Below are 23752 nucleotides of genomic sequence, written 5' to 3'. Positions count from 1 at the left end.
GAATGAAAGTTTAAAAATAGGTTTATTTTTATCCTAAAGTTCCATGTATAGTCTGCTTTTAGATGTAATTAATTACCTCAGTTATTTAAAGTTTGTCACAAATTTTACATAGGCACAAATTTTTTAATGTTTTCTACAAAGAAAACTCGTCTAGGCAAGCTTTGATTTCAAAATTTGAGCAGCTGATGGTTTTTCAATATTTGTGCATGCATTTTCCAGCATGTTGCAACATTTCGCTGTAGTCTGTAGTGGATTGCATGTTCACCATATGAAACTTTTCATTCATGAAACTTTTAATAAATTGTAATGCGGTGCACTTTTCTTTCACAAAAACTGGATCATTGTACAATAGGGAGGAGTAAAAAAAATATATTTTTGATTTTTAATTTGAAATAGCGCGGAAAACTTGCTTTTCGGTATAAATGTTTGGTATAGGTTAAATAAAAATTATAAAAAATAGTAGAGTACATCTTGAGGTGCCGCAAGGATGTCAAAGTTTCATAAAAACACACTTTTGGCAACTTTTTAAGGGTTTTTCTTGGTTTCAATTATGAAATAAAAAGCTTTAAATCGGCGTTGCCATGTGAATAAAAGTATAAAAGCTGTTTCACTATTGCTCTGGCATGGCACTGAGTCGCCGCCGAAGCGGCTGTTATTGAGGTAAGGTGGAGATTTGTCTGCGTCCTATGACAAGGACCGAGCTGGTTTCAAATCATTAGCTCAAATCATTAGTTCAATTGAGTTGGAGTCTCCGCTCCGTCTATTATGTAACCGATTAAAGTAACTGATTTGTTATTTTATGAGCTTATGTGCTATATTATAAATAAAAATAGTTCAGCATAAATTAGTGAAGGCAAGACAAATATCGAAGTGTTCGAATTTTCTATTTTTGGGAAATTTAGTGATTTGCTTGAAATTGAACTCACTAATGCTGCTGTGATATTTAGACATAACCTCAAAATTGCTTCAGAGGAGGATCCTTCTGTAAGCGGAATATGTGACACTTTAGTTCCATAATAGAAAACAAATATGGTCAAGAGCTTCTATTTCCATGGTTTTCAGCAAAAGAATTTCAGAAATGATAAAAGCTTATCATGCTAAATACAGGTATTAAAGTCTAAAAACAGAAAATGTTCAGATTTTGATTCCAATCTCACAGAATTTAGAGAAGAAGCTAAGCGTTAATTTGATACAGCTGACTTGCATAAAAGTGCCAGTTATGGAATAAAGGGTTCTAAACGATCAACGCTCTAACTGGAAAATAGTTATAGATAATATTGATATTTCTACCTCAAGAGCTCTGAGGAAGAATGAAGCAAGAAAGAGTAAAGAAATATAGAGAATAGTTAAGTTAAATCAAGAACGGACAAAAGATGCTAGTGCATCAGAAATGATTACTGGCGACAATGACAAAGAAAAAGAACAAAGCTCTTTACAAAAAGAGACAAACCAACCAGATCCATCAAATAGACAAGAAGAGATAAAACTACCAGGTGCCTGTGTGGTTTAATATTGTTAAAACTTTCATGTATTTATGGTTCCAAACATATTTTTAACCTTATCTCATATTCATGCTGTCTCTCTGACGATCTCAAGAACGTTATAGACCAGATTATTCAAAGAAATGGGTACTTTGCTGCTTCAGAAAATATCCTTTTGTCCATGCTAAGTGATGAATGTGAAATTCAAAGTGAACTTGGTTTACGATGTGTTTTAAAAGCAAGAACAGAAAGTAAAGACAGAATCAGGAAGTGTAAAGTTTCAAAGATAAACCTCGATGCAAATGATTACATCAATATTATCTCATGGTCTGAAAATGATGTAACTGAACCGTCCTTGCTAAAACATGTTTCCATTGACTCTCTTAAAGACTTTATACAGAAGGCAATTGGAGCTAAACCAAATAGTATAGGGGACTCGGTTATCGATTTTCTTCGGCTTCCTTCTCACATGCAAGCAGTGGAAAGAGCTGTGAAACTGGTGGCTGAATCGGCTCAAAATGTCTGTGGTTCAATCACAAGGAAAGGATACATAAGAGCAAAAATTGATTTACATGTGAATAGGCCAAAATTTAATTTAAAAAAACAGTTTAATGCGGCAAAGAAGTAGAAACAAACATTTTGCAGCTGTAACATTTGTAATCATTAAGAATGCAGAAATAAAAAACGCAAAATTTGACAAAAAATATTTTATTATTATTATATTTTGTAATTAATAATTTTTTTCCAATTGTAATGTTTATATATGTATTTAAAATCATCTTTTGTAACAATATATAAACGAAAATTTCACAAAAATATTTTATCAAAATTTATAATTTTTCAATTTTTTACAAACTTTAAACAGTTTGCAGCACCTTGAGATATTGATGTAATTCAACCAGATTTTTAAAAATTCTTTTTGAACCTAAAAGCTAACTTTTCCGCACTATTACCAAACCAAATTCTTAGAAAAAATTTTAAAGACCCTTTTTAAAAATTTCCATTTTTTTTCAACTTTTTTACAAATTTCAAAATTTTTGCGGCACCTCTAGGTAATGTAATATTGCAACCAAATTTTTAAAAATTGATTTTTAACCTAAAAGGCAGCATTTCCGCACTATTATCAAACTAAAATCTAAAAGAAAATTCTTAAGGCCATTTTGTTCCATCCTAATGCACATGTTTTTCATTGCCTTTAGCTAAGAAATCTCGTCCATGCAAGGGTCGATTTCAAAATTTGTTGTAGTTGATAGTTTTCTCTCGTACTCAATATCGCAACGTTCATTACCAAGCATATTGCATCATTTTGCGGTAGCTTGAGTGGATGTTGCATTTTTACTGTATACTTCATGCCATTATCAATAAATTTAATGCGGTTCACCTTTCCGTTTACAAAAAAAAAAAAAAAAAAAAAACGGAGTAATGCACGAATTTCCAATATGGACGGTTGTTCCTGAGTATTACACTCATATCATATACTTGCAGTTCCTGGGATATATTTAGGTTTGTTTAGTTTAGTTTAGTTATATTAGTCCCGTTTGAAGCAACACTAGGGCTATTTTATGACGACCTCGTAATTTTGAACCGCGGTCAGATGACGAGGGATATATTTAGGATTGATTATCAGTCGAACTAATATTACTGGGTGTGACCTCTACATCAATATGGATAAATATCTAAAGCTTTGTCATAAAATTTCATCAAAATAGCATTTTATCGAAACTTTTAACGAAAAATTGCAAATAACTTTTTGATTAACTTATATATCATCAATATTTTTATTTCTCAGGAGAAAGCTAGATTTTGATGGCGCTATTGTTTTTCCTCGAAAAGGAATATATAAGGTGTTACAAAAGAATATCCCAACCCCGCAGGTCAGTTAAAAGAAAACACAACAAAGTTGAGACTTGCTGTTCATCGAAAATCAAAAATAACTATTTAAAGTTTAAATTCAGCACAGTTAGAAGTGTGACTTCCTTTAGATATGCAAAGCATATCGAAGCTTTACGATAACTTATCGCACAAATATTTCTTCATGCCTGGTGTGAAGTTTTGAAAGGATGCAAATATTCATGCATGACAATATCTGATTTTCACTATATCGTATACATAGTAAAGAGGAAGTCTAGTAATCGTTAAAATATCTGACCACGAGATTTTGACGAATCTCCACTTTTTATACCTCTCTCAGTTAGAAAAACACATTTTTGGAAAATGTCCGTATGTCTGTCTGTGACAAAGACGACATAAATGCTTCGAGCCAGACAGATGAAATTTGGTGTACTGTCCTTAAATTAAATTCGTAGATTTCTATCATATTTTGAGAAAACTCCATTCAGGAGAAGTCTGGCCTTCCGGCTGTGCGAATATAAGCTAAAACAATAGATTCAAAACGAAGACAGCTAGATGGATAAAATTCGGCACATACATTTAATATCTATGGAGATACACCTATCAAATTCTGTTCCAAATCCAATGAGGGATTGACCTTCTATTTCAGAAACATGTCTGTACTTTCAGAAACATGTAAATGCGATGATTTAAAAACGGAAAGAGTTAAATATATTAAATTTGATATGGGATTTTGTGACTACAAGTGTAGCTTTTTAACAAATTTTTGTTTCAATCGTTTGGTAAAAAGCATGAAAAATACAGATTCTATATTCGGATGTTATCATTATTATATCCGGGATTAATCGCCAAATAATTCACCAAGAATATCACAATAGATTCAGTAAAATGACTGAATTCACGCCAAATGTTGATATTTCGTAACTATTGCACACCAATACCATGCAAGGCATTCTTTGTTATAACATCTTTATTAAGGAGTCTATGAGAAAGTTTTGGGGAGATGACTTTCGCTGGTTTTATTGGGCTAAATGAAACAACAGGTGTTTGTCTCACCGGTGACAATTGATGTTTATGGACTTAAACCATGCATATCTGCCGGTTTTCAAAGCGTGATATCAAAAATGCTGAGAACATATGGGATGACTTAATATTGTTCATATTGCCGCATTGAAAAGAGGCAGTCGACTCTACATGGCCGAATGGTCATAGCACTGGTCTCTTAATTAAGAGATTGCAAGTTCGAATTCCGCTAGAGACAATGCGATACACAGTTTGTGTAAATATTTAGTTCCTTGATTTTATGTTTTTCTTTATTTCATGTTCCAGAAAATTCTGGATCTTTCTTTAGTTTACCAGACAAGTGTTCTGGACTTTTCTTACTGTCTCCAGAAAAGTATTCTGGAACTTTCCCTGCTAGTATAAAAGCAGAAGATTTGTCAGTCACGGTGTTCTCAGTTCTTAGTTGAGTTAATAAATTGGTTTACCTCTACTTCTTGTATGTGTCATTGCGTTCCACACTAAAATATCTATGTGACAATATTTTTGGAGGGGCTTAGAATGATCACTTATAACTATGCTAAATTTAAACTTTCAATTATTATTTGTAATTATCGACGAACAACAAAGCTGTATTTTATTTTCTTTTTCTTTAATAGCCCTGCAAAATTCGGGGTATTCATTTATAATCACACTGTATTTTAAAACAAAAAAAATGTAATTTTACCAGCAAAAAATTTAATAATTATATGAATTTCATCGTAGAATGGGCTTCTTAGAATTTTCAGTTGATAAAAACTGTTGCATAACTAGACAACTTGCTCTTTCCTAACGACTTCCTCGTATTCTTACACAATGCGATGCCCTTTATGTTGAACTTTGTCTCACAATAATAATAATTAATAAAATAGAAGAGGAATTTCTGTACTCTTCTTTTTTAAATATTGGTTTCAAATTTTTATACAGATATACAATATTGGTGTCAGAAATAGGGTTCTGCCGGCATTCGAATTATAGAAGAAAAAAGTGAAATTTTCGATACCACTTTTAATCATAAAAAAAAATCGAATTCAAGGTACTGATATAGCCGCTCATAGTTCGGAAAAGAATTTTTTTTTTATAATAATATTTCTATCTGCTAAAATGGTAACTCACAATCGTTTTAAGTTAAATGGATGAAATGTAGTATATAACCTTTAGACTAGTTTTGTTTTTCTTTCACATTAAGAGAGAAATCCTTTCCTATTAAATCTGTCTTTCTGTTTTTCCAAATATAACTGTTGTTGTTCTTTATATTGGCACTTGCCATGGACAAGCTCGCTGGCGAAGTCAGCGATTTTAAGCCAAGGGAGCGTCTCTTGTTTTAGTAGCGCCAACTAAGGCTAAGAGTACGTCTTAGCTACTCAAGCATCACATTCACTTGCACAACACCTTTTTACAGGGGGGCACATTCACACATCTTACTGACAGAACAGATGAAGAACAACCATGCCCGAACCGGGACTAGAACCCAGCACGCCCAGATCACGGGGAAGACGCGCTACCCCTATGCCTGGACGCCGGCCCAAATATAACTGAACACGATAACTACAGTACATAAAGAGCCAGACAGATAAAATTTGGTGTGTAAATTTGTGATCAAAAGTACAGATTCGCAACAAATTTTACACCAAATCCGTGCAGATATTGACTGTCTGTCGGTTTGTACGTTCGCTTACTTGTAAGCACGGTAATTCAAAAACGAATTGATTTAAATAAATGAAATTTGGTATGGAATCGTGATATAGTAGATATGTTTCAAATTTTGTTTCAGTCTGTTGTAAAAAAGCGTCGAAAACAAATATTCTGTTTTCTGGTAGTTGTATATTAACAGCAACCCAGCTATTAACCGCTAAAACAACTTCCAGAGATCACATACTGATAGGCTCTTTCATTGTATACGTAGTAGTGAATGTATTATATACACAATAGCTAGAATACATGTGTGCATGCTTCCTTTAATGCACATTTGCATACTTACTTTGCCTTATTCTGAAGTATAGAACTTTCATGGGTAGGATTCAGAAAATAAAAATTTCAGCACTCGGGGTGTGTACGGCCTTGTCCGGGTTTACAATTTTATGAGGGAGTTGGAAGGATTATAGTTTAATTCATTAACCCCACACTTCAAAGAAACACTAGGACTTTTTGGGGATGGATCTCGTAATTTCGAGCTGTGGTCAGATGACGAAGACGAACTCCTCAATCCGACTTCCATACCAATACAGAGACATTTAGCCCCGAAGGATCTAAAGTGCACCAGAGTCGCTTACACGAAAGTTCTTCGATGTAATCGGGTCTTTAACTTGGAATCTTAGGGTCTCGAAGACTAGGCATTTGCAACAGCCTACCGACGGCCGGAATTGGAGAGAGATGCCAGTCTGAAAAGAAGAAGAATTCTTTAGAGAATATGTGAGAAAGTTTCGGAGAAATTGCTCTCTCTCTAGTGAAAACATTGATTTTCTGACATCTGAGTCCAACATCGATGAGTTGCTGACTATAATACATCAATAAATTGATACCATGACTAATAAAAGCCCAAGAAGGAATATCAATCATATTGAATTGAGACACACTATACTGTTAGATGAATTACATTTCCTATTAAATTCTATTTCTGAATTTCGAATATTCATCAATCAAATCTCAGTCTTGAAAGCCGAAAGCTAACCGATTATTGATGGCGTTTGATTGAAATTTGGTACCTAATTTGTGTCATTCTTACTTTTTGTTATCTCATATAATATTATATCATCGCACCCTTTTTTCTACATGCAGCAGCAGGTTTAAATATTTTTTTTTAATCTTTCAAAAGAAATTTTGAATCGCCAAACGTATGAAATCACAACTTAACCATATATATATATATATATATATATATATATATATATATATATATACAAAAGTATTAGAATCAAGTTAATAGGAAAAACAAAAATCAAATAAAAATTAAACCAAAAAAATTATTAAAAAAAGAATCCGGCCTGAAGACTTTTTCAAGGGTCACCCTCAGGCAGGGATTCAAATAAAGGGATTTTTTCTGTGAGGACATACAGACATTGTCTAATAATGATTCCTCGTGACCCGAAAATCCCCTGAAATTATGCTCAAGAGATATACCATTTTAACAGAAAGGAAATACAAAATAACAAATTAGAAAAAAATAACCACAACAAAGTAAAAATACAATAACAAAAATAACAAAAAAAAAACAGCATTAAAATTAAAATTAAAATTAAAAACGAAAAGGCCAGTACATACCATCCAACAGTCAAGGAAACTTTAAACAATCGATTGTGATTTCCTGTTTTTAAAAAAGTTAACGGTAAATTATGTAAACAGAGGTAGGCACCCAGCGCCATCTATTGAGTGATCCAATATGCAAGTAAAGTTCTATTTTTATTAAAGCCAAAGGATTAATCCCAAACCATACCTTGTTTAATTAAAAAATTGACATTACAGTAATTTCTAGGAAAATCATTTTTAATTAAATTTTTAAGGAGGATATTTGATGCTTCAATATAAGAATTTTTATTATTGCAAACCCTTTTGATCCTGTTAACTTGTGAGAAAATTAGATTTTTGAAAATTTTAGAGTTTAGATTGGAATGGTAGTTACATAGTTTTGTTATTTTAAAGTTGAAATCATCCCTTTTATCGTATATACCAACTATTGTTTTATCATTAGCAATTTCGATTTTTAAATCCAGAAAGGTAGCCTCAAGTTGATTTTTATTTGTATCTTTTAGAATTAAATCTTTTGGATAGCAATTAGTAATAATATTAGTATTGTCGAAGTTAATCAAAAGTAGGTCATCAATATATCTCCACCCGTTTATTAAATTATATTTAATTATTTTTTTCTCATAGTAATGCAGGAAAATATTAGCTAAAGCACTTGAGAAAGCTGTCCCCATTGGAATGCCCTTCACTTGTTTATAAAAATTAATACCATTAAACACGTAATTTTCAGTAATATTAAAATTACATAACTCAAGCCAGTTATTTTTAGGAATGATATTTTCATTTAAATGGTATTGATTCAATGGAATGGTATTGATGATTGATGATTTAAATGGTATTCATTTAATGGTATTAATTTTTATAAACAATATATATATATATATATATATATATATATATATATATATATATATATATATATATATATATATATATATATATATATATATATATATATATATATACACACAAAAGCAATCGACATCCAATGCTGTTAACCCTTAACTGGGGAGGTGAAATTTTAGGACTTAAATGGGGGGTGCGGTCTACGAGACCGCATTTTATTTACACTCAGATTAAATTTTCTAATGAATGTATTAGTATGAAAAACTGCCAATATATTGCGCAGATATTTTTCTTGATATATAGATATGTTTTAGAAAATTTTCAAAATATATTGTCATTGAAAAAAGTAAATGCATTGGAACATACATTTTCTTCTCAAATTACAGGTTACAATAAATAATAATCTTGAAAAGGCATATTACTTTTTACTTTTTAAATTATATTTATTTTTACAGTATATGAAGGTATATAGAAGACAATATAATGTAAAATTCAACATTTATACGAAAAAAATAAAAAATGACAGTGGGTAAAATTGACCCTTTTTTTATCGGCTTGTGTGACTTTCATATCACGGTTTTCTAGGGCATTTTAAACATACAGGTAAAGAACTAGTACAAAAATCAACCTATAAATTCTGTATATATATCTTTCGGCATATTAATATATTTTATAAATTTTTCAAAATACATTATGACTAGAAAAATTAATTATGTTTGAACATACATATCAAAATCAGTTGAATGCGAACTTTCATCGAAAAAACTCTTCTGTATAATTATTCTTATCACTAAAACCACTTTCTGCTTCATTTAAAAGTGTCTGGAGCACTTCTTCATAATAGAATCAGTAAACTGGATGATATTTCGGGGCCCAAGAATTAGCGCCCTCTGCTAAGCCTTGTTTATCACTGGGACACTAACAGGGAGATGCGGTCTTAGAGACCGCGCTCGAAGAGATAACTGAATTATTTTAAAAAGCATCTGCTGAAATCGGTTGAAAAAATACACGTGTATTCAAGGTCACAAAACAGGAAGCTACAGGGTCAATCCATTCAATTAAGCTAAAAATAGAATAGGGGGGACAGAAAATCCATCGCTAGCGGTCTCACAGACCGCACGTCCCCAGTTAAGGGTTAATATTTGAAGGCAAAATTCAATAAAATAATAATGTTTGACTTTTGCAAATGGTTGTAAATTAGGTTTCAAAACACTCGAAAATTGGCATTTTAAAATCAGTTCGATGCTTGATAATATTTTGGAAATCAATTATTTTCTCTAATGAAATGAAATAATAAATCGTGTATCTCACCCAGAATGACTCAAACTTTGGATTAGTTTTGATATTAATGGTTAACTATCATTAATTTTTCACGGTTTTTATTAAATTTATTTTCATCTAAAACTTCAGCATCAACTGCAGATTCTATCAAGTAAATTAAGCAAAAATAAAGGTCATTGACACTTTCCATTTGCCATTTTCTATTTTTGCTTCAGATGATATTTCACCATCCCCGGTTGCTAGCGCTTGCGGGAAAACGCGCCATCAAAAGAAAATTCTGGTTTAGAAGTGATGAAATGAGCAGATAGGTTGCATTCTTTTCTTGCTTAACTACCACTTGCTTTCAACTGAAATTTTCCTTTATCCGTTATTTCTAGGCGATTAAGGAGAAGACAGTGGCCATAATGCTCTTCTTCGGTATTTTCTTCTCCTTGGCTGCTGTCATCTGCTACGTTATAGTAGTCTCAACTGCCGACAAGCCTGTGAAATCTTCTAAACCACATGTCATCTTCGTCTTTGCTGATGATCTAGTAAGAATGCGTTTTTCTTATAATTTTATTTAATTATTTATTGTTTTTTATTTATTTATATTTTTTATTTTATTTATTATTTTATTTTTGCAAATGAATTGTATAAAGAGAATTCACGAAAATTCTACATTGAAACATTCAATCAATAAATCAAATCAACAGTCGAGATCATTTTCCTCTCGGATTTTTTTGTATATTAAAATTATGTGGCGTGTTTTGCGTTTCCTAATACAGAGAAAAACAGTAAACATAGATTTTTTGGGAGTTCTCTGTCGACTGACTGGAATCAAAATTCAATTCAGATCTGCATTTTTCAGGGAAACAAACACTGGTAGTGTTTCACTTATTTAATCAGTAAGGTTTTTTGTATTATTAATATTATTAGCCGCCTTTGGCGACTAGCTTATTCGCCTAGATCATTGACTGTTTAGATAATTAAGATTAAATGAAATGTATTTTTCTTTCTTTTTGTTATTTGATGCAATTGAGGTGAATTCAATTGGAATAATTTAATGCAAACTATAGATGTATATATAAAGCGGAAGTAAAAGTGAAAATCCTATTACTAAGTTGGCAAAATCACGTGATTGAATTGTTTGATGGGTGAGTTTGAATTCCACCATAATATTTCAGAACAAAATGTGTGAACAAATTGCATTAAAAACTGTTATTAAAAATTAAGGAAAAATCATACGAATTTTAAAAAAATCAAATTGATATTATTAAAAAGGTAATATTTTTGTGTCTTAAGACAATACAAAGATCAATTTTGTAAAATAATTGTGTTGGGAAAATAGAATTTCTTGATTTCATGATTGTTCATTTTAGGTTTTGTTAAATTTTATCTTAAAATAAATTTGAGTTTCATTTTTTTGTGTTAAATCCAACAACTTACGTTTTAAATCGCGAAAATAACTGAAGTCTCATTGAAATGCTGAAAGTAAATTTAAGTGCTTAGGATGTAAAAGAATTATTTTGTATTTACAAATCACAATTTCCCGAATAGAATATTTCCTAAATATGAGAAACAAAATAGAAGGCATTAAACATTAATAACAGCATCATTAGGCATTTTTAAGCCATGTAACAGCAAAACAATGCAACTAATTTCATTCTGAAAACTCAGTCACAGTTTATTTCAGAGAATAATCTTTTGTATTACAGCCAACACCAGTAACGTGCATGGTTCGAAAACTTATTGAATCTTCTGTTTTTTACTCTAATTATTAAGTCCAAGATTATTCGTAAAATCGTCTAAAACATATAATAATTGAATAAAATATAAAAAAATGCACACATGTGAAAAATTAAAAAGAAACACTAAAAAAAATTCCAGATAAGCTCAATTCAGTTACCATTTGATACACTTCAATATCAATTGTAATGTAGCATTAAATTAAAGGATTAATCAGCCTTAAAAAGTTCCACTTCGTTATTTTCCACCTTCCCTGCGCAGGATGTCAACCGATGAGCAAACAATAAGCTTGAATTCAATGAAACTTATCATGTTTCGGCAAGATGAAGCATAAATTCCTTACTCATTTTTTTCGATAGATATTTTTTACATTGCATCCAAGAGCGGCTGAAAAGCCAGAAATATATGTCCGCTCTTAAATTTAGCATGAGTTGTGTGAGTGACGAATAGTGTAACATAATGAGCATGAATTCAGTGGACTCAAAAGAAAGTGATTAATTGGTCGTCTAGAAAGGCAGTTATACTGAAAGGAAGAGCTCTTCAGTACGAAACCCATTCCGCCGTTGCTCCATATCGACAAAATACACACAATCCTGTTCTGAAAGCTTTTAGGGAAAAGTAATTGGAATACACGTCTAGACAAAAGCTCTGAAAGAAAATTCTTTACTAAATCATGCTTCATAGCTATGTGTTTGGCAAGGATAGATAGTTCAAGGTCATTATCTGCAAAACCTTGAGTGCGCGGCGTCAATTCCAGTGTACTTTCTATGCACTCGAGCAATGGTGTGTATTTGAGTGACATATTGATGGAACATGTATCGTAACGCATAAATATTTTACTATACTTCTAAGAAAATATGCACAGACATTATTATGTCTAAAATTAGTGAGCCACCGAAAACTGCTTTATGTTAACATGCACTCGGTTCCTTATAAATTTAGTTATAAATGTCGATTGCATTAGTACCTTCCGTCAAAAAAAATTAGTTTCAGAGAAATCCATTCTTCGGCGCTTATATTAATTACTACTGTTACACTCACAGGAACCACCGTCTAAAATTGCTCTATATCATACACAGCCATCTGCCATAGCCATCACTGCCATCACTCTCAAAATCTTATTACGATTTATTTTCAAAGTTCAGCTTTCTGTATTAAATGCATTGTACAATCAAATGCTACCCCTATTTTGGGAATAATAGTAACTTCAAAATTCTATATTTTAGATTCATTTTATGCACATCAAAAGCTAGTACACTCTACAAGATGCAAATACTATGTTGCATAAACAAATATGAATGTTACAAACTTCGTCACAGTAAAGAAGGGTAGATAAATGCTTGAAAGCGAATTGACACAGATAATTGTTTATTATAATTAATTTATTTTCCTTTCTGTTATATTCTTAGATATTCTATGCTATAATTACGCAATCATGGACTCCTCATATGTCAAAGATGAAACTTCCACCCAGGCTTTTTCGAACGAGCTTCTGTCTTGTTTCAGACAATCGTCTTACTCATAACCATTTTTACCAATTTTATGTTCGGGAAATTGCAAGGTTTTTTCTCTTAACGTCACATAATGCAAAAAGTTATCAATCTTTCGGATACATCATCAAATTTTATTGATGGTACATGGCCGACATATCTTAGTGTTAAAGAAATTGCTCTTATATTCAAATTTGTTGATCACTCATAAAAAAGTAGCATTTTTTTTTATCAGAATGTTTTCTTGTTCGTCTTAATTCCCCACTATAGAATTAAAATTTCCCGAAATTGATATTCCGATAAATTTTAAATTTGTTCATTGTTCATGTTTAATTGTTTTAATGTGTGGATTTCAAAAGTATCTACATTTATAGAGAAATCCATTTTTATCCGAGGAGACAAAGTACCCGAGGATATTTAAAATTCTTACGACAATTTCATTCGAAAGATCTTCTGTCTTGTTTAAGTGAAGGACAATAATTCATCGATTTACAAGACAATTTAAAGACATACATTACACGTTATTTATTTATTTGATTTTAATGTAATCTACGCTTAGGGATGGAATGACGTCAGTTTTCACGGATCACCACAAATTCCAACCCCCAACTTGGACGCTCTGGCAGCGTCAGGAATTCTACTCAACAACTACTACGTAGAACGTCTTTGTTCACCTTCCAGAGCTGCTCTGCTTACGGGAAAATATCCGATGCGTTTAGGTAAGTACAACTTGAGATTCGCAAATTTTACAATTCTTTTTTGTCAGTCTTATAAAAAATTCAAATTTCATATTCAAAGTAATCATCAGAATATGCTTTTTTGGATTTGCTAAAAAGAAGAAATACTTCCTTTGCAATGTATATTAAATTTTTTAAGCACAGTAACGATAGTTATTGAACATTCATGAAGAATCAGGAATTTTTTTAAAAGTTGTAATGACTATGAAATTATGGAATTGAAATTTTTGTAGGCATAATGAAGTGGATTATGAAGCCAGTTGAATCGTCGCTCTCATATTCTTCAATTAAGACTTAAAATTACCTGATATTTTGTACTAGCCACCTAACTTAGCTATTGAGTTTTTAGACTGTAAAACGCTTAATGTGGAATGTTCCTTCTTTATAACAGTTTCACCTTTTGACATGCTACGACTGAAAAATATCAATTTAATTGGATCAAAATGCTGTTAAATACTGAGTTTGAAAATTAAAAAAGTGTATAGACAACGAAATAAATTGAAAATTATGAGGTCAGTTCAATCGTCCTTTTCATATTCTTCAATTAAGATTTAAAATTACGATGTCTATTCCCTCATAAAATTGCCTGATATTTTGTACTAGTCACCTAACTTGCCTATTTGAGTTTTTAGACTGTAAAACGCTTAATGTGGAATGTTCCTTCTTTATAACAGTTTCACCTTTTGACATGCTACGACTGAAAAATATCAATTTAATTGGATCAAAATGCTGTTAAATACTGAGTTTGAAAATTAAAAAAGTGTATAGACAACGAAATAAATTGAAAATTATGAGGTCAGTTCAATCGTTATTTTCATATTCTTCAATTAAAATTTAAAATTACGATGTCTATTCCCTCATAAAATTGCCTGATATTTTGTACTAGTCACCTAACTTGCCTATTTGAGTTTTTAGACTGTAAAACGCTTAATGTGGAATGTTCCTTCTTTATAACAGTTTCACCTTTTGACATGCTACGACTGAAAAATATCAATTTAATTGGATCAAAATGCTGTTAAATACTGAGTTTGAAAATTAAAAAAGTGTATAGACAACGAAATAAATTGAAAATTATGATGTCAGTTCAATCGTCATTTTCATATTCTTCAATTAAGATTTAAAATTACGATGTCTATTCCCTCATAAAATTGCCTGATATTTTGTACTAGCCACCTAACTTGCCTATTTGAGTTTTTAGACTGTTAAACGCTTAATATGGAATGCCCCTTCTTTATAACAGTTTCACCTTTGACATGATACGACTGAAAAATATCAATTGAATTGGATCAAAATGCCTCAAAATACTTCATTTGAAAATTTAAAAAGTGTATAGACGACAAAATAAAAGCGGAAGAGACAATCCTATTTCGGAGTTAATTTTTAATAAAAGTAATTTTTTTATTTATATTTTAACATTGGAAAAAGCACGCGATTGAATTTTATGTTTAAATTGTAATAAATCTAATCATGGCATTAAAAATAATGCTACAGATTGTGTATCAAAATAGAATTTAAACATTTACTAATTATAATGAAAAAAAAGCAGTGAAACAAAACTGATATCACTAAAAATTGATTTGTTTTTCAGTTTTAAGGTAATGCAACAGCCATTTTTGTGGGATAAGAGTTTTGGGAGAATGGTTATCAATTTCCATTCTAAACCATAACTATTACCCACTCAACGTTTTTGTGCTCGATTAAGTTTTCTGTTTTCAATGCCTAATCTTATCACCTTCCTTCTTCTGGTTAAATGGCATTTTTGGTCATATGACGAAACCTCTTCCGACTATTTCTAACACTTGAATTATATGAAGGGTTATTGTTATATGAATGGTCATTTGACGCATTGAGCTATTTCTTCACAAATGATTATCGGCATTAGATGATAAGTAATAAGAGCAATTTCTTTGTCACATACATTAGCATTTTATATCGAGAGACAGATAGATATCAAGTGTAAATATTTTTAACTTAATTAAACAGTAATTCGAATTGAATTTAATCATCACATAAAATATATGATCATATATTAATAAACTTATTATAGCATACCGAATGTTTTAAATATATTTTTATCAAATCGTCTGTTTAATTTTGAAATTACTTATACGAAAAGTAGACATGACTTAATAGTACAGTGAAAATTACTGCGCTATTAAAGCTTAAATAATATACAAATTTGTACATAGCATGGCACATGATGTAACGTAAATGGATTTTTAATAGGTTTTCAATTAGAAATGTATTTGGGTAATTAACTACTTGAAATTGAGATATAAAATAAGAACATCAAAAAATTTATTGATAAGAGTTTTTTTAATCAAAAATAAGAGAAATTTTGTTTACCATTAATTAAATTAATTTATTAAAAATTCGTTTAAGCTTAAAGTAAAATCCTTCGTGTAATATACATACAAAAATTGCCTTTTAAAAGCGCTGAATATTTTAACATAATGGCAATTGCTACGTAGCATTAAGCATTTTAAAAGTAATCAGGAATTGTTTAATGTTAATATATGTAAGACATTATGCTAATGCTAATATATGCTAACATATGTGTCTAACAATTTTTAATATAGAATGAGTCCTAATTTATTAAAGTAATTTTCAATCTTCGAAGTTAGTAAATAATTAATTACTATCTTTAAATTGGAAATAAATGAATTTTTCCTTAAATAAATTTTAATAATGAGAAAAAAAATAGCAAAGCAATTTTAGGCAAAATCCAGACGCAACTTTTCTAAAAAAATTTTTCGACCCTAAATGCAATTTTTAACCTTTTGGTTTGATTTTTAAACAACACGACAGCTAATTATAAGCACGAGAATTCACAATGTTTGTGTAGAAGTTAATGTTTAGTTTATATAGGTATGTATTTATTTTTACTTTAAAACTAGTCTATTATATTACAAGACCAATTTTAAGAAAAAAATAAATGAAAACTTGAAGTTTCTCCATCTTTTTTCCCTAGGATTACAGCATCATGTCATCAGAGCCTGCGAACGTACGGCCCTTCCTGTAGAGGAGAAAATAATGCCTCAATATTTCAAAGAATTGGGATATGCTACTCACTTGGTGGGAAAGGTATATTAGCACTCGAAGACTTCTTTAATCAGCTTAAAAAAGCAAAGCAAGTTTTTGCAAAACAGTGTATTTATGACAATATGAAGCTCACAGCTAAATAGTAAAGTAGAGAAGTACTAATAGTAATAATTTTAAGAATTGGGAATTTTATCACATTTTCAATGTATTTTTGTTGTTGTTTCTTATGGCACTTGCCACTGTCAAGCCCGCTGTTACGAAAACCGCGATTTGAGCCGGAGAGGGAGCGTCTCTTGTTTTTATAGTAGCGCCAACTAGGGCCAAGAGTACGACTAGGGATTGCAATACCGGACCAAAATTTCAATACCGGTATTCGGTATTTTTTAAATCTTAATACCGGGATACCGGTTTTAATACAGGTATTAGAAATTTTAGAAAAAGAAAGAAAACACAGGTGTTTCTTTGTTTTATTTGTCAATTTTGTTAGAGAGTGTAAATATCACAAAAAATAATTTGTAACTTATAAATTATAACAGTATATAATCACAAAAAAAGTAAAGAAATACCTTATTTATTTAAGTCACAAAAAAAGTGTAAATATCACTATTCAGTCTGTGATACTATTACAAATTTTTGACATGTGATCTTAAAAAACATAATCATCAATTGTACTGTCATTAAGCCTGAAAAGTAATTTTGTGTAAAAATTACCAGCTGTCGAAAACGCTCTTTCGGCATCTACGCTAGTTGGTGGTGCTGTTAGCAATGCGCGATATACTTTTCTCAAGTATTTACCTCTAAATCCTTCATCTTCAAATAAATCGATTTCTCGTCTGATGGTTTTGGATGTAGCTGATTTCTGTATTGTGTTTTGGTTCGTTGAAATTTTTTTATTTATCGCTAATTCTAATTTTTGTTCAAGAGACAATTCCTTTTCACTATCGACATCATAAGTGACATCATAATCTTCGATAATTGAACCGAATTCTTCTGAATGTGGATAGGTTTGTGGGTGAAAAATTTTAAGAAAATTTACTCTACTTAATCAGATTTGAATTTGTTATATTCTTTTCTTCTTTTTCATTTTTAAAATCATTATAATTATGTAAATACCATAAGACATTTTCTATTTCGGTATGCCTATCTTCTGTGCAATTTTTCAATGTAATATATAATACTTCAGATAGTGATGTGTGCTGTTCTTTTAGTGACTGCAACATGAAATTTATTGCTGCATTAGCTGTTAATAAATTAGAATCTCTCCGACATAATGCCTCAATAGTCAATTTTATTGGAAGTAGAGCTGACTCTTACTCTCTTCAAAGTTGGAATCCGAAGTTTCTATATTCACAGTATTTGGATTCTTCTGTTCTTTATTTTTTTGGTATAATACATCTATTACTCCTAATTGAATTCCATGTGCACAGCGCAACTGCTGATTTCAATCAACTTTGCAACCAATCAACTTTCCAACTTTTTTCATAATTGTTGCCCCATCAGTTGTACAATATTTTCTTTCAGGGATAATCCATGTTTCGCTCATTTAGATTTAAGCCATTAATTGGCTAATTAATTTCGCACGTTAGGGAGACATAAATACAAAAACGTATACTATTTTGCAATGTTCGCAATACCTGAATATATAGTGGAGACAATTTTAAAAATTTCTAGTAAATACCGAAAAACCTGTATTTAAACTTGTGAATACTGGTATTACGAAATTGTACAAATGGCTCAAAATACCGGTATTCGGTGTCCCGGTATTGCAATTTCTAAGTACCACTTTGCTACTCCCACATCACTCATTCGCTTGCACAACCCCTTTTTACAGGAGGGCACATTCACACATCTCACAGATAGAACAACCATGCCCCAAACCGGGACTCGAACCCGTGACATCCAGATCACGGGGAAGACGCACTACCCCTAGGCCAGGATGGCGGCTAATGTTTTTTTTATTTTCTCATATACGAAGTATTGAGAAAGTACTATAATAGTCAAAAAATTCAAATTCGATATGTTGACGAGTCTCCACGTTCCAGATCGAAAAATGCATTTTGTCTGTCTGTTAACATGATAAACGCTTGAAGTGAGGTAGATGAAATTTGGCACATAAATTCTAAAGTAAATTTGTACATATCTAATTGCATTTTTGAAGGAAATCCCTTCGCAAGGAGTCTGTGTGTCTAGCTAGTTAAAGTACAAGTGAACTCCATAACGACAGAATACGAAAACATAGGTACACATAGATAAAATTTGTTACATAGGTTTAGCGTCTAAAGTATAAATACTTAACAAATTTTGAATTAAATAGATGGCTGAGCAACAATCGATCTATACGTTCACATGCACGAAGACGCAATAAATAATAAATGCAATGAGTTAAATCTCTGAAATTCGGTATCTGATCGTGACTACAAGTCACAGTTCCTCGGTATCGGTTGAAAAAGAAGCGTCTCAAATACATATTCGCACTATAGATCGAATAAAAATGTTAGATTCCCATTAGAAATCTATATTTTATTGCCAATATTCGTCAATGCCATGCATAGTATTGATGGCCTTACCCAAACTCTACAATTTTATGCGAGGGGAGAGAGACAAAATTTTTTACAGGGGAATATGCGAGAAAGTTTCAAAGAAATCTCTCCCGCTTGTTAATTTTGGCGAATAATTAAGAATTTTATGTTTCACGTTATTACTACGGATATTGTCCGGTGTAAGTACTGAAAAGAAAACTGACAAGTCGGATAATTGTAAAAAAAGTGACTTATTCCACAAGAAAATACAAAAATAGACAGGTAGCAAAAACACAGACTAAGAGTTCACAAGAAATAGCATGTACGAATATTTAAACAAGTAGTCAGCATATCGCTAAATAAATAACTGCAATAGTGCAATAGCGCTAAGAGTCAATGAATAGAGAGCTCGCATTGTGATCAACACTGAAAAAGAGAATCCACTAAATCACATAAGCATTCAAGTTTTTATATATTTTTCCCGATAGAGCAGGAAACTTTCTAGATGAACCTTCGAATCTCGGTTTCTATTGAGATATAGACGAAATTCTTCAATTTATTGGAACATTTAATTTTGTTGACGGAGTGGCCAAATTTGTCACCAAATGGCCATAAAAAAAGGGGATCATCGACCTGACATCTATTCAATATCCATTAAAAATCGATGTAAATATATTTTTCTTTTCTTATATTCATAACATAATTTTGGTAAGAAAATAATATTACAGATTCTTGATAATATTTGTAGTGGCTTATTTTCAAGGTCTAACATGTTTCGTCATTCATATTTCTTATAAAAATATATCTTCCTTTACAATTTATTAACAAAAACTTTTTCTTTCGCATTATTTTGGCCTTTGAATCATTAATATATTTATATATCCTCTATATTAAATAGAATGGAATCTTTTAAATTTTTAAAAATCTGATTTGCGACTAAATAATGCTTTCCTCGTAGGATAAAATTTCATTAAATTGCTATAAATTGATATTTAAATTCATAAACTAAATGATAAATTTATTCTATTGTCATTAGGAGTCCATAAATATATAAAACTTTAAAATTCCAACACATCAAGAAGCGATAGAAGAATCGATTACTTTTTCACAAAAATAAAGGAAATCAAGTCATATAAAACCATATAAAAATGTTGGTTTATTTTTTATAGAATTATCTTTCGTTAATCACATGTTGTACCATGCCTTGGTTGATTTATAAGGCTAAAAACCAAACTGGATTTTCAATATATCTATTATGAGGTATTTCTTGGGATTTTAAACTTTAATTAGAAAGCTAGAAAATCACAGGAGCCGGAAACAAACTATCCATAAATTGCTTTTTTTTAAAGTTATTGAGTTGGCATGCATCACATATAGATGACAATTCAAACCGCACTAGTCAACTCGGAACTATCAACGGACAGACTCACTGACAAATTTTGAACAAAATGTGATATAGATTTTCAACTTGAGGCACTTTCTATTTAAAAATTTCATTTAATGTTTTTAATTTTAAATCATCACGTTCGCAAACATACAAGATTTAAGAGGATCTTAAATGTATTCGTCAAAATCTCAAGATCTTCTGTTTTTGATGATAAAATTCATCCTATTTGCCATATGAGAAAGCAAAACAAGCTGTCGTTAATTGCTCATTAATTGCTCGTTGATTATTAATTTCTAATTCTTCTGTTTTCGTAAAGACGAATCTGACACATTTGTATTTACTTCACATATCTATTTATTTTGTGGGACAAACGACCCTTATGCTCTATATCTGAAATATTTGATACTTTATCAACTCAGAATTGAATGAAAAAAGAAAAAAACTCGCAGACTATCATCAGCGATGATTATTAAGAAACTCAAAGATAAAATGCGGACATGAATTGTCGATTCCTTGTTTATCTTATTCAGCTAAATATATATTACTTTATCATGAGATTAAATGATTCTTTGAAATAACTATTGATAATCACGACACAATCTGAAACATCCTGGAATAAAAATAAAAACACAATTTACACACATAAACACATTTTTTTTTTGTATTATGGTTATAAACCAGGGAGAGTGGTCTCTTCAAAACTTTCTCGCATACTGTCTAATGACTCTGCCATGCTAGAGAACGTCTTGCATGGCACTGGAGTACAATTGAAACGAAATTACGAATAATGATTTACGCATGATTGATTTTTGGCATGAATAAAGCATTTTTATTGAACCTGACGAGTCAGCCTTGCCTAGTTTTTCGGCGATGAGTCACTTGGCATGCAGTTAGTAGTATCCAAAAATCGAATTTGTATTTTAGACATGTTTCTCTCAACAGCAACAAAATTTGACACAAACCTGAACTTGCAGTCTCAAATTCTCATACCAAATTTGATATATTTAACTCATTGCGTTTTTGAATTACTTACTTATTTCTGAAAGTATAGACCGACCGACAGTCAACCCACAATTTGATTTGGCTCAAAATTTGTCTGGTGTCTACGCTTTAGATTTTAAATTTGTGTAGCGTATCTTGTTTATCTAGCTCCCTTCGTTTTGTAATTATCGAGTTAACTTGCATTCGAACAGCCGAACAGACGGACTTCCTCTGAAGAGAATTTACACAAAATTTAACAGAAATCTTCACATTTGGTGTAAAGAGCGTATACCAAATTTCATCTATCTAGCTCAAAGCGTTTTTCAGTTATCTTTGTCACAAGTAGATATTTTCCAATGGGGTTTTCGAACACAGGAATGTCTAAAGCGTGGATATTAGTTCAAATCTCGAGTTCTATACTTTCACTACACTACATATACGAGGAAGTAAAGGTTGGTGCGAGTGGTGTGGAGAGGGGGGTGCCAGCTCAGGTCTCGTCCTCGTCATCTGACCGAGGTTCAAAATTACGGGGTCCGTCCCAAAATAGCCCTATTGTTGCTTTAAACGGGACATTAATATAGCTAACTAACTAACTAACGAGAAAGTAAAGAAGTTGTTGCATAACTATCATGATCCTTGCAATATACAGCATGAATCAGTGTAATTGTGATGACTCCACCGATACAAATAAAAAAATACTACAAAATTAGCGAGAAGATGATTATTGTAAATGTTTTAATAGTTTGTTTTCTTCGTGAACTTACTTATTTATTTGGAAATAACGAATTTGGAAAACACAGTTACAGAGCCTCATGTTACAAAATAAACACAAAATATATTTTCACATCAAACAGCGATCAAATAAAAGAATAAATCAATAATTGATGCATTTTAAAATTGACGTCATTTGCCCTTACGTGTAGGGCAGTACTGTTTAGTTGCAGCCTAATTATTAAACACTCATTAAAAATTGAAAAGTGTCCTATACATATGAGTAATTTCCTATTTGTGTAGATAAATTCTAAGTGTTCTTAATGCTTGCTTTTATTTTGCATATTTTTGATAAGAAAAATTATACTTTATAATTTTAAATATATGAATAAAAGTTCACTTTATTTATTGTTTTTAGTGTAAATTATGTTCTTTTGATACATTAAATTATCACTTAATATCATCTATTCCATTTATCAAAATATTAACTTCAAATCCTGTCATAAATAAAATAATATTTACTTCATGTAATAGCTGTTTCACCATTAACAGACAGTTAGGAATTTTAATAAATGTTTAATAAATGAGAAAATTTATTTATTAAACATTCTAAAATTACTGGATGTGCATTACTTTTTTATCGTCTTGATTTTAAATAATTTATACAATTACAGAGTGTTCGTTTTTTTCCCTAGTGGCATTTAGGTTATAGAAAGAAAGAATATACACCTGCTTATAGAGGATTTGATAGTTTCTTCGGATATTACAATGGCTACATAGATCACTACGACTACACCCATTTTACTCATTCAAGAACAACATTCCCTAAGGTAAGAATCATAAAATGTTATTCGATTTTGAAATCCACTGAAATTTTTATCCTATCTCTGAATACAAAATTCTCTCTTCATTTTTGAAATAGTATATCTCTTTTGCTAAATCTGTTATGGATCAAAAATTTAAATAAAACTCAAATTGAAATTCAGAGTAAAAAGAAAAAAATTTAAAGGTAAGTTGTTGTTGTTACTCACCCCCCTGGAGAAAGAAAGCCTAGACCAGGTCCAGGAGGCCCTGTCGCGTCAGTTCCTCATAAATCTGCAGAAAGTCCCGTTCAACCAGCAGCTGCTTATAAGAAGAGCCAAGACAAAAAAAGAAAGTGAACAGGACTAGCAGGTTGGGTGCAGGAACAAGGTTCGAAAATCTTTTCCCCATTCTGAAACCTTAAACACTTAAGATGGCCACTACGAAATCTGGCCGTGGCCAATTGGAAATACCGAGGGTCACAGCATGTTATTAATAGGCCAGGGCAGTTACCAGCATACCACTGATGAGATGGAGTACGGCACCATGCTGAAAGCAAACGATGTTTTCCCAGGGAGTGGACTTCAGTGGGAGTAAGACGGTTCAAACAATCCATTGG

The 23752-nt window shown here is 31.2% G+C and overlaps 1 protein-coding gene across 3 annotated transcripts in view; it reads left to right on the top strand.

Annotated features, from left to right (window-relative positions):
* The window catches only part of LOC129968573 (arylsulfatase B-like), a 60867-nt gene that overhangs the window by 21186 nt on the left and 15929 nt on the right, over positions 1–23752 (top strand). For all 3 annotated transcript variants that reach the window (XM_056082593.1, XM_056082595.1, XM_056082596.1), the window contains exons 2-5: positions 10118–10270; positions 13515–13674; positions 16664–16776; positions 23028–23162. In XM_056082593.1, coding sequence (XP_055938568.1) covers positions 10118–10270; positions 13515–13674; positions 16664–16776; positions 23028–23162 — 561 coding nt within the window. The remainder of the gene's footprint in view (positions 1–10117; positions 10271–13514; positions 13675–16663; positions 16777–23027; positions 23163–23752) is intronic.

This window comes from Argiope bruennichi, chromosome 5 (assembly GCF_947563725.1).
Source record: "Argiope bruennichi chromosome 5, qqArgBrue1.1, whole genome shotgun sequence".
Lineage (NCBI taxonomy): Eukaryota > Metazoa > Arthropoda > Arachnida > Araneae > Araneidae > Argiope > Argiope bruennichi.
This window is presented reverse-complemented; position numbering and strand designations above follow the sequence as displayed.